At 52.3% G+C, this 11101-nt stretch overlaps 1 protein-coding gene across 1 annotated transcript; it reads left to right on the forward strand.

Annotated features, from left to right (window-relative positions):
• Positions 1 to 508: 508 nt before the first annotated feature.
• On the forward strand, positions 509 to 10324 carry EIF3K (eukaryotic translation initiation factor 3 subunit K). Its single transcript, XM_049786669.1, has 8 exons — positions 509 to 623; positions 1473 to 1571; positions 3730 to 3850; positions 4112 to 4186; positions 5474 to 5540; positions 5637 to 5714; positions 7113 to 7238; positions 10255 to 10324. The coding sequence occupies exons 1-8, from the start codon at positions 565 to 567 to the stop codon at positions 10284 to 10286; spliced, it is 657 nt and encodes a 218-aa protein (XP_049642626.1). The 5' UTR covers positions 509 to 564; the 3' UTR covers positions 10287 to 10324.
• The last annotated feature ends 777 nt before the right edge of the window (positions 10325 to 11101 follow it).

Raw genomic sequence — 11101 nt, forward strand, 5'->3', positions numbered from 1 at the left:
TTCAGGACACAGGGAGCTCCCCATGCCTGGAGTAGAGGGGACCAGAAAGAACTTCCAGGAGATTTAGCCATGGCCCCCAAATGAGAGAGAGCTATGTACAGTGCATCATTTTTTTTTCACAGTGCATCATTTAATGCATTAATAGACGTGCGCGCCCACTGACAGACGCTTCTCCTTTTTAAGATGTTCCCGCGCACGTACATCACGTCTTGGGGACCAGAACTAGCTCCTTGGGGCCAGGGAAAAGTTTCCTTCAGCTCCCAGGACGGTTCTGTCCGGCGCCTGCGCACTGGACGCAACTACGCTTTTTCTCACGCCGGCGAGCCAGCGCGGGTGAAGCGTGTGCGCACGCGCCCCGAAAGTTCCAATCCGGGCGAGGTCACGTGGTAAGTGAAAGGCGTGTCTACGCCCCTCGAAGCGCTTCCCCCGAGTGTCGGGCCCGGCTGGAGCCAAATGATGGCGTAGTTCCGCTTCCGGCGTAGTTTTTCCTTTTCCGGTTTCCTGATCTCCCTGTGCCTGGCGTGTGTTCGGGGCCCCGCCGGGGTTTGGGGCGCCACAGCAATCATGGCGATGTTCGAGCAGATGAGAGCGAACGTGGGCAAGTTGCTCAAGGGTATTGACAGGTCCGTGCCGGCTTGGAAGGGTCTCTCTTGGCACAGTGCGGGGAGATGGAAGCGGATTTTCTGGAGACAACCCAGGGGGGGCTCCTGGGATCCTGGCTTTGCCCTGGGGTGGGATTTTCCCGCCTTACTGGAGTTTTGGGGCTCCTAGGGAAATCGCATGGCAAAGGATCAGAGGCAGGAGGGAGCCTCACCTGCCACTGGGTTGCCCCCTCTTTAATTGTACAACTAAGTAGAATCTTTTTTTCTCCCCTTCAGCTCCCCAACTTCTGATTCTGCCCTTTTAGTCTTGGGTTGTGTGCTGAATACCTGCTCACAAAAACCTGCCCCCCAAATAGTGGGCTTTTGGGAGTGGGCTGGGCTGGGGGAAGCTATGCCAAGGAGAATGGAACAGGACTAAGGTAGAGTTTGGGTAGGGGGCAGAAAGGGAGGGGTGGCACAGATGTTCATATTAGGATGGAGGTGGCAGTGAGCACTGGTGGAGAGATCGGGAGCTATTCTGGGATTGGGGTGGGAGTGTGGATAATATTTACTAGATGTTGGGGCTGGAGAGATAGCCCTGGAGGTAGGACCTGCATGCAGAAGAACCGTGATCTGTTGTTTCAGGAGACAGGAGGGAAAAAGAGGCTAGTGACATTGTCCCTTCAGTGTCCAGTGCCAGCTCCTGTCACCTCTGCTCACCCGTGTGTGTGTGTGTGTGTGTGTGTGTGTGTGTGTGTGTACTGGGCATCAGGGTTTACACTTGGCTCTGCACTCAGGGATCATTCCTGGTGGGCTCAGGGGACCATCTAATGTGCTAGAGATCAAACCCTACTGGTCCCCATTTACGCACCCCGTTTGGTCCCCTTCCAGGTACAACCCTGAAAACCTGGCCACTCTGGAACGCTATGTGGAGACTCAGGCCAAGGAGAATGCCTATGACTTGGAGGCCAACCTCGCTGTTCTGAAGCTGTAAGTCGCTCCATGTCCCACCCTCTGAGCTGCCTTGAGTGCAGCTACTACTGCAAGGGCTGCATCCCCTGGGAGTTAGCATGCTGTGGGTGCATTTTTTTTTGGTCTTATAAGAGCAAAATGCAAAGGAAGTTGGGATGGGACAGGGGATGTTATGTTTGTTGGATTTGAACTTTCCCCAAAGAGAGGTCTGGGGACCCTGGCCACTTCTGGCAGTACTCTTTGCCCACCAAGCCTGATGGTTCAATGCTTGGGCCCAGTGATACGGCACTGCTCCAGTCCATGCCACAAACCTGGCACTGCTTTAGTTTGTGGTTCTTGAACAGTCCATTGGGTACCAGCTTTGCAGTCTACAGCTGCATTAGCTCACCTGGGATATCTGGAGCACCACACTTGGCATTGGCAGTGCTCAGGGCTCATTCCTGGCTCTACACTTAGGGATCATTCCTCCTGGTGGTGCTCTGGGGACCATATGTGGTGCCAGGATCAAATCTGCTTTGATTGTGTACAGGGTAGTATAGCCCTACCTGCTATACTACCAGTTTCTCCAGACCCTAGATCCTAGCTTCTTAACTTGGGATATGACTCCATATGGGGAAACTCTTAAAAATGTGGAAAATTGAGAGATGGTAAAAGGTTTCTGATTTTACAGCATCCAGAAGTTAATTGAAAATCAACCGAGTAAGTAATCTGAGGTGTTTCTGTGGCATTTGCCTATGTTGCATTTCTCAGTGAATCGGTTTGTTATCGGAAAGAGTTTGAGAAACCCCGGTTTAGATTGCTGAGGGTGAGGCCAGTTCCATTTGGTCAATACTGGCTATGACCTTGTGCGTTTTCACAGAGGTAGTAAGGCCCATTAGCGGTCCCTTTAGCAAGGAAAGACAGTGTCAGGGAGTTTCAAATATTTGTGATCCAGGAGGCTTTGCATGCCCAGACAGTGACCAGATACAGAGACATGTGCACACCCCAAAACGTGTGGCCACTGCTAGAGACAACAGGACTGCTGAGTTACAGAGGCCCGGTGGCAGGTCACAGCAGCAGCCCCAGCAAGGGGACAGAGTTAATTGCAGCTAGAGGATTCCAGATCAGGAACATGTATACCGAAGGCAAGAAGGGTGTAGGGACAAGACTAGACCAGCATATACAGGGGGGCCTCCAGGACGTGGTATTCTGGCCAGAGAGGGACAGTGATATTGTATATGAGGAACTCAGACCCACATAGTTGAACTATATAATAAACTTGAACTTCCCTTAGTATTTTTTTTTTTGTTGTTGTTCATTTGATTTTGGTCAATACCTGGTGATGCTCAAGGTTTACCCCAGCACCGCTATCAGGGATTACTCCTTGCAGTGCTCGGGGGACCATATGGTTGAACCTGAGTTGTCTGCATGCAAGACAAATGCTTTACCTGCTGTACTATTGGTCTGGCCCAAAGCTTTAACTTCTTAAACGGGGGGATGAGGGTGGAGGGAATTAATTCAGGTCTGGAGAGGTGATATACAGCAACTAGCAGAACTCAAGGGCATCTTTTTAGAAATGGATCTTCCCATATGCAAGGCAGGTATGTGCTTAGCCTGCTGAAATAGTGGGGCCCTAGGAGGGTTTTTCCTCTTATTTTTTCTTTTTGGCCATAGTGCTTGAACCTTATGCCTGACTTTGCTTAGAAATCACTCCTGGCAGTGTCCAGGGTTCTATATATGGTGATAGGGATTGAATTTGGCAATGTCATGGCGAGAACCCTAATCTACCACTTCCACGAGGGAATTTTAAATCCAGTCAGTCTGGGAGCAGGAGTCATAATACAGCAGGTAGGATGCTTGCCTTGCACATGGCCAACTGGGGTTCTATCTCTGGACCCCACATTGTCCCCTAAGTTCCACCAGAAATGATCCCCTGATCACAGAACTAGAAGTAAGCCCTGAGTATATCCAGGTGTGAAACAAAAAAAGGCAAACATGAAATAAACCTGCAGTCTGCTACTGGGGTACATATTTCTGTGTTGTGAGTCACCTGCCAGGTCTAGTGGCTGGGCCCTGCCCATGCCCTTTGTAGGTCCAGGATACAGGCTTTATGGAGGTTAAGATCACTTAACTCATCTCAGCGCCAGGGAGGCCAGCAGCTGGGTGAGAGATGAAAGGGTCCCTGTCTCGTTGGCAGGTACCAGTTCAACCCGGCCTTCTTCCAGACCACGGTCACCGCCCAGATCCTGCTGAAGGCGCTCACCAACCTGCCCCACACCGACTTCACGCTGTGCAAGTGCATGATTGACCAGGCACATGTATCCTTGCAGCTGGCTCTGGGGCATCATGCCCAGCCCCACCCTCCTCACCCCCAGCTAATTCTCAGGCCTCCTATATCTCCCTTATTCTCATCACTCCTCTCTGGGTCCTTCTCATCAGAACATGGGCTATCACCACAACCCACCTTACAAAACGAACATGGCTGTGTTTTTCTGCTCTCAGGGCAAGAACCTGTGGGGAGAAAAGGCCAAAAGATGGGCGGGACCTGGGCTGTTTTCTCTTAACTCACCCTTTCCCAGCAAATAAAGGAGCCGATCCGCCAGATTCTGTCTCTGGGAGACCTGCTGGAGACCTGCCACTTCCAGGCCTTCTGGGTAACTGGGAGAGGCAGGCAGGGATAGGACATGAGCTCTGGGGAACCCCAAACAATCACTCCCCATGCACTCATTCTTCTACCCTGTCTTTTCCACATTCTGCAGAAGCCCAGTCTTTGGACCCCCCCCCCCCCCAGTGCTCTCTTCCTCTTTCCTTGTACCACATTGGGTTGCATATTTTTTCCTGTTCCCCCCCACTTTCCCCCGCAGACCTGAACCTCACTTTCACATGGCATCGTTTTCTGCCCCTTCATGGAAATGAAGTTTTTGAGGGGTCAGAGTGATGGTACAGCAGGGAGGGCATTTGCCTTGCATGTGGCTAACCAGGGTTTGGTCTCCAGCATTCAATATGGTTCCCCGAGCCTACCAGAAGTGATTTCTGAGCACCAAAACCCCAGAAACAGAATCAAAAGGAGATTGTGAAAAGGTAGAACAGCCTTACAGGATAAATAGTAATCTCTACCCCTAAGAAGAGCCTACCTTGAGGGGTATCTTGCTTCCTCAGTGCTCAGGGGCACCTCGTGCTGCTGGGGATTGAACATAGGTTTCCAGCAGATGAGTCTGTGCTTCATCCCTCTGAACTCCTCACCCTACCCTCTCCTGGTTTGGAAATGAGAGGACTGGTGGCCCGCCTGAGCCACTTGCTTTGCATTCGACTGGCTCTGGTTTTGATCCCTGTAACCACACAAGCAAATATTTTGGTGGAAGGGACAGTTCGGGCAACATCCACTGGTGTCAGGTCGACCACTCCTGGTGGTGTCCCTCTGTCCCCAGTCCCCTGTGGGTGAGTCTCACCTTCTTACCCTAGTGCCTGGCCATACCCACTCCAAACCTGTGTCTCCTGCCCTCGTCTTCCCTCTGTGCTATTTCCAAGGAGGGCCATGAGGGTAGCTGGAGGTAGCGGGGAGAGCTGCAGACTGCTGGGGCATAGGAGCAAGGCTGGGTGCTCTGAACTCTGAGCTCATAGATGATACTACCCCTTCTCCTGGAAAGGGGCGTGCTGCCTGCTGGCTTTGGTACATGTTATTTAGGTCTCTGAAACTGGCATCCTGGGACTGGAAAGATAGTACCAGGTTAGCCCACCGTGAATGTATTCATACTGGGCTCTGTCTCCAGGTACTGCCAGGATTAATCCCTGAGCACTGTGTATCTGCACACATACATGCAACCCAATCAGTCCAGTAGGGGGCAGGGTGGCACAGAAGCTGGCCAGCTGTGGGCAGCTACTCGAGGAGTTGGCCACTGTGGTTGATAGGAACCTTCTCGACCTGTTGTCTCCCTTCCCAGCAAGCCCTGGTTGAAAACATGGATCTCTTGGAGGGTATTACTGGCTTCGAAGACTCAGTCCGAAAATGTAAGTCCCTTCTGAGTCCAGCCTCTGTGGTGTGTGTATGGGGGGCTTAGCAGGTGTCTAGGGTGGCCCTTGACCCTTGTGTGCCCTGACTTCCAGTTATCTGCCATGTGGTGGGCATCACTTATCAGCACATTGACCGCTGGCTGCTGGCTGAGATGCTGGGGAACCTGACAGGTAAGTCCCCACTGTGTTCTTCCCTGGGTTCCTTTTTTTTGGTGGGGGGGGGGGTCACACCCGGCAGCGCTCAGGGGTTACTCCTGGCTCTACATTCAGAAATCGCTCCTGGCAGGCTCGAGACCATATGTGATGCTGGATCTGCGTGCAAGGCAAACACCTTACCTCCATGCTATCTCTCCGGCCCTTCCCTGGGTTCCTTGGGTCCCCCCGCTGGCAAGGCAGGGTCTGTGGAGGAATCAGAAATCCTGCCCTTGGGCAGATGGGCCTGAGGTTTCCAGCTGTTGGTTCTGGCCACTGAGATGAATGCCTGCACTGCTGGGCTCTGTTTAGGGACCTGAACGTGAGATGACAGGGACAGGCTCTGAATCTTAAATGCACAGCCCGCCTCACACATGAGACACCTGGTTGGGTCCCCAGTCCCATTCTCTCCTGGACACTAAGCTAATAGACCCTGAGTGCTGTAGTATTGGGGGAACCCCAATCCCATCCAACATATTTTCATATTATGTTGTTCCTTTTGGATCACATCTGGTGGTGCCCAGGGCTTACTCCTGGCTCTGCACTTTGAGGTTATTCCAGGTGGGGTTTATGGCACCAGGTAGGGTGTTGGGGATTGAACCTGGATTGGCTACATGGAAGGCAAACACTATCCCCGCTGTCCTGTCACTCAAGCCCTATTTTAACATCGGATAGTTGCCCACATATGACAGTACAGAGTCAGCAGGGAGGCGTCTGGGTGCTTTTCAGTTCAGTGAAGGGGGCAGAGCCAGCTTGGGGACCCTCAGCTCTGAGCTGCCTCTGCTCACCCAGCAAGCCACAGTATCCTGCTGCCCTCAATATGTGAATCAGAGGGAGATCCACAGATAAGTGGTGTCGACCCAGGACATTGGCCCTCTCACCATGAGTGATTCAGTGAGCTGTGAGTGTGGAGAGAGAGAGAGACTGATCAGATCTAGAAGCCATTTCATTTGGTTGTGGGAAAAAAGCAGATAAGAAAGTGACCTGCCATAATTAGGGCTCCACTTCTCTGGGAGAGGAGAGAGCCCTGGGGCCTGCTAAGAGGAGGAGGACTGCCCGGCTGCCTGGGTGGGAGCTACCAGGGTTTGGAAAGGAATTGCTATGGATTTCTTTATTTAAAAAACTTATTTTTGTTAGTTTTTGGGCCACGCTCAGCAGTGCTAAGGGATTACTCCTGGATCTGCTTAGGGATCACTTTTGCAGTGCTCAGGGAATCATATGGGATGCAGGGAGTTGAATCTGGGTTGGCCACGTGCAAGGCAAGTACACCTTCTGGCTATCCAGCTCCTCGTGCTGCAGCTTTTGGCTCCCTGGTCCCCAGTACTGTGACTGGCGAGGGTGGTAATCGTAGGTTCTTGGTCTCGGTGTCCCCTGCAGACAACCAGCTCAAAGTGTGGATGAGCAAGTATGGCTGGAGTGCAGACGAGTCGGGCCAGATCTTCATTTGCAGCCAGGAAGAGAGCATCAAACCCAAGAACATCGTGGAGAAGATCGACTTCGACAGTGAGTGAGGCCTTGGCAGGCCAGGGCCAGGGTCCCCATCACTGTGCCCTGGGTTATAGCTTACCATGACCTTCTCTGCCCTGGGTTTGGGCCTTGCTGTCCTTTTCTGGGACGTGCCCAAGCCTTTCCTGCTCCTAGGGGGTCACTTCTTTTTTTTTTTTTTTTTTTTTGGTTTTTGGGCCACACCCGGTAACGCTCAGGGGTTACTCCTGGCTATGCGCTCAGAAGTCGCTCCTGGCTTGGGGGACCATATGGGACGCCGGGGGATCAAACCGCGGTCCGTCTCCTAGGCTAGCGCAGGTAAGGCAGGCACCTTACCTCCAGCGCCACCGCCCGGCCCCAGGGTGTCACTTCTTGACTCTCCTTTATCCATGGGGCTCTCAGGGCTTCAGCTCAGGGTCTGCTAACTGCAGAAATGCGGCTCTGGAGTCGGTCTAGTGCATGGGGCTCTTGCCTGTCAAGCCCAGGTGAGCTGAGTTTGATCCCCAGTACTCCCATTGCCTCCATGACAGGAGGTAGTTCCTACTTTTTTTTTTGTTTGTTTTTGAGTCACACCTGGAGGCGCTCAGGGGTTACTCCTGGCTCTCTGGTCAGAAATCACTCCTGGTAGGGGCTGGAGAGATAGCTTGGAGGTAAGGCGTTTGCCTTGTATACAGAAGGTCGGTGGTTTGAATCCCGGCATCCCATTTGGTTCCCTGAGCCTGCCAGGAGTGATTTCTGAGCGTAGAGCCAGGAGTAACTCCTGAGTGCTGCTGGGTGTGACCCAAAAACCAAAAAAAAAAAAAAAAATTACTACTGGCTTGGGGGGACCATATGGGACGCGGGGGCGGGGAGGGGATCGATTTGCGGTCCATCCTAGGCTAGCGCGCACAAGGCATACACCCAACTGCTTGTGGCACCGCTCTGGCCCCATTATTAAGAATTCTTGGGCCAGAGAGATAGCATGGAGGTAGGGCGTTTGCCTTGAATGCAGAAGGAGGGTGGTTCAAATTCCGGCATCCCATATGGCTCCCCGAGCCTGCCAGGAGCGATTTCTGAGCATAGAGCCTGGAGTAAGCTCTGAGCGCTGCTGGATGTGACCCAAAAACATACAAACAAACAAAAAAAATCACTCCCGGCAGGCTCTTCAGACCCTACAGGATGCTGGAGATCGAACAGGTCTGTCCTGAGTCGGTCATAAGCAGGGCAAATGGCCTAACATGCTGTGCTATGGCTCTGACCCTTACCTCTTTTTTTTTTTTTTTTTTTTTAATGGGTATCATGGGCCAGAGTGATAGCACAGAGGGTATGGCCCAAAAACAAAAACAAGGGTATGTCAGCAAGGGGAGTGACTGGCACTTCAGTCAACTGTTTGGTTCTCCCATCTGCCCCTATTTTTTTTTTTTTTGACCACACCTAGTGGTGCTCAGGTTATTCCTGGCTCTGTGCTTAAAAATCACTTCTGGCAGGCTTGAAGGACCATTTAGGATACTGGGGATCAAACCTGGGTCGGGTTGTGTATGCCCTTCCTGCTGTGCTGTTACTCCAGCCCCTCCTGTCTGCCCAGGCAGGTAACTGATGCTTCAGTACCTCCTCAGTCCTCACATCTGGAGCTGCGGGTGTGAGGGGATGGTGTCCCGGTATTTGCATCCCAGACTTAATGGCTGGACAACTCCCAGCAAGGGCAGGTCCCTGCACTGGCAGTGTTCCCCATTATGTTCGTAGAGTATTGGGGTATACCTGGATTCTGCCTGCCTGCCTGTATATTGCTCTGGGATTTTGTGGGGTCTGGGCGTGCAGCCATGGCCTCCATACTTGAGGTATGTCTCCTATAGTGGCCCTGCTCTTGGCTTTGTTGTCTGTTAGGTTTTTAAGTTCTATTTTCGGGTCTCCCACGTGCTGCCCAAGTAGCCCAAGTTCCAGAATGCTCAGATATCTCAGACACCTGGGCCTGAGGCTACAGCATGTTGCCTGCACTGTTTCCAAGCCCAGCCTTGATTTTTGTTTTTGTTTTGTTTTTTTTTTTTTTTTTTTGCTATATCTAGTTGTGTTCAGGGCTTACTCCTGCCTCTGCTCAGGGATTGGATTATTCCTGGCCAGTCAGCGGCTTGGGGGACCATATGGGTGCTTGGCCTTGTGCAAGGCAGATGCCTTCCCCAGACTTGCTTGGAGGTCAGGTCACACCCAGCAGCAGGTCCTCACACACCTTAGCCATGGGCTCAACCAGTCAGCAGGACACATCTCAACCGAATCTGGTGTGTTTAAGCCTCCTATGGCTTCTCAAACTAGAATTGGGAACTGGATGTCCCATCCCCAGTGGTGTGTGGTCCCCAATTCGTTGTTGCTAGTGACAATCCCTGAGCACTGACCTCCAAAGCAAAAGAAAAAAAAATGCAACGTTTGATATCTGAGTAATAAGATTGTGTGAATATCCATGGAAAATAAGGTGATGGTCATAATAGCATTGGCTATTACTCCTAAGTGTCATTTAATCTTAATAGTAGTATTGATAGTAGTAGTAGTATTAATACCCCAGTAGGCTGGGGTAGCTACTGCAGTGATCAAGTACTTGCTTTTTCCCCTTAAATTTTGAGGCCACACCCAGCAATGCTCAGGGCTTACTCTTGGCTTTGTGCTCTGGGATTACTTCTGGCAGATTAGTTCTGGCAGAACTCCAGGGACCATATGGGATGTCAGGGATCAAACCTAGGTTTTGTGTGTGTAAGGTAATCTCCCTACTCATTGTACTCTCTCTCTGGCTTTTTGAATACTTTGGGTTGTTGAATTCACAGCTACAGCCAGCAGTACTCAAGTGTGCTGAGCTCTGTACTCTGGAATTAGTCCTCAAGGCTCTGGGGACTGAATGGGCTGCTGGGAATCAAGCAGGGACAAACTGGAACTCACCCACCCACCCACCCACACCCACACCCACACCCACTCACTCACTCACTCACTCACTCACTCACTCACTCACTCACTCACTCTCCCCTCACTCCAGAGTTGGATTTTCTGACTGCCCCTCTTCTTTTCTCCACAGGTGTGTCCAGCATCATGGCCTCCTCCCAGTGATTTGGCTCCCAATAAAGCTCATAGTCCCAACCCCTTGATGTCTCCTCCTTGGTTTCCTGCCTCTGTTCCTTGCCCGCCAGAGGGAGCCCAGGCGCAGCCCCTCCGTAGCCCTGTGCCTGAGTAACCTCCTTTCTGATTGGGGGGGCCTTTCCTCCTCCTACCTCCCCTCTTCCCTCCTGGACTTCCTCCCTTGCCCCACCCCACCCCCACCTTCCTGCGGGTCAGGTCACATGTGGGGGGGGCAGCCAGTGAGTCAGCAGGGGAGGGTGTGAATGGGGTGAGGTGAAGGAACCCGGGCCTTGCCTCTGGGTTTCTTCTGCAATCTGGAAATAGTCCCTATAGCCTGGGTCCGGGTTCCTTATCCTGGAGAGGAAAGGGAAGGAGGGAGGGGCCGACCTTCGGCCTGGGGCCTAGGGATGGGGGCTAGGGCCCCAGGGCAGCAGCTGGAGACTTGAGTGAGGAAGGTTCTGGTTTCTCCCCACCCAAAGGAGCAGAGCTGCACCTTGCAAGCAGCATCCAGTTCTGAGTGCTGAGAAAATGCCCTATCAGGCTGTGCTGTTTATCGTCTAGGTCACTGGGGTCACTGACTGGTTCTTGGGAAGGGAAGGTGACTGACCATGTGGTACTGGGGATCGAACACAGGATCCTCCCATACAAAACATGTACTCAGCTCTTTGAACTACTGCCCAGCCCAGCTCACTATAGTACGGAGAGACTAGGCCTGGAATTTGGGACCTGGCCATAACTCTCCAGTACCTGCCTACTCCCTGCTGGTGTGAGGAGCCCAGGGCTCCTCTCTGTTCCTTATCTTCCAG

This window comes from Suncus etruscus, chromosome 14 (assembly GCF_024139225.1).
Source record: "Suncus etruscus isolate mSunEtr1 chromosome 14, mSunEtr1.pri.cur, whole genome shotgun sequence".
Classification (NCBI taxonomy): Eukaryota; Metazoa; Chordata; class Mammalia; order Eulipotyphla; family Soricidae; genus Suncus; species Suncus etruscus.

Coding starts and splice junctions, on each gene's coding strand:
- EIF3K (XM_049786669.1), top strand. CDS start 565: ATGGCGATGTTCGAGCAGATGAGAGCGAACGTGGGCAAGTTGCTCAAG. Junction 5,541..5,636: donor CGAAGACTCAGTCCGAAAAT/GTAAGTCCCTTC, acceptor CCTGACTTCCAG/TTATCTGCCATGTGGTGGGC. Junction 5,715..7,112: donor GATGCTGGGGAACCTGACAG/GTAAGTCCCCAC, acceptor TGTCCCCTGCAG/ACAACCAGCTCAAAGTGTGG.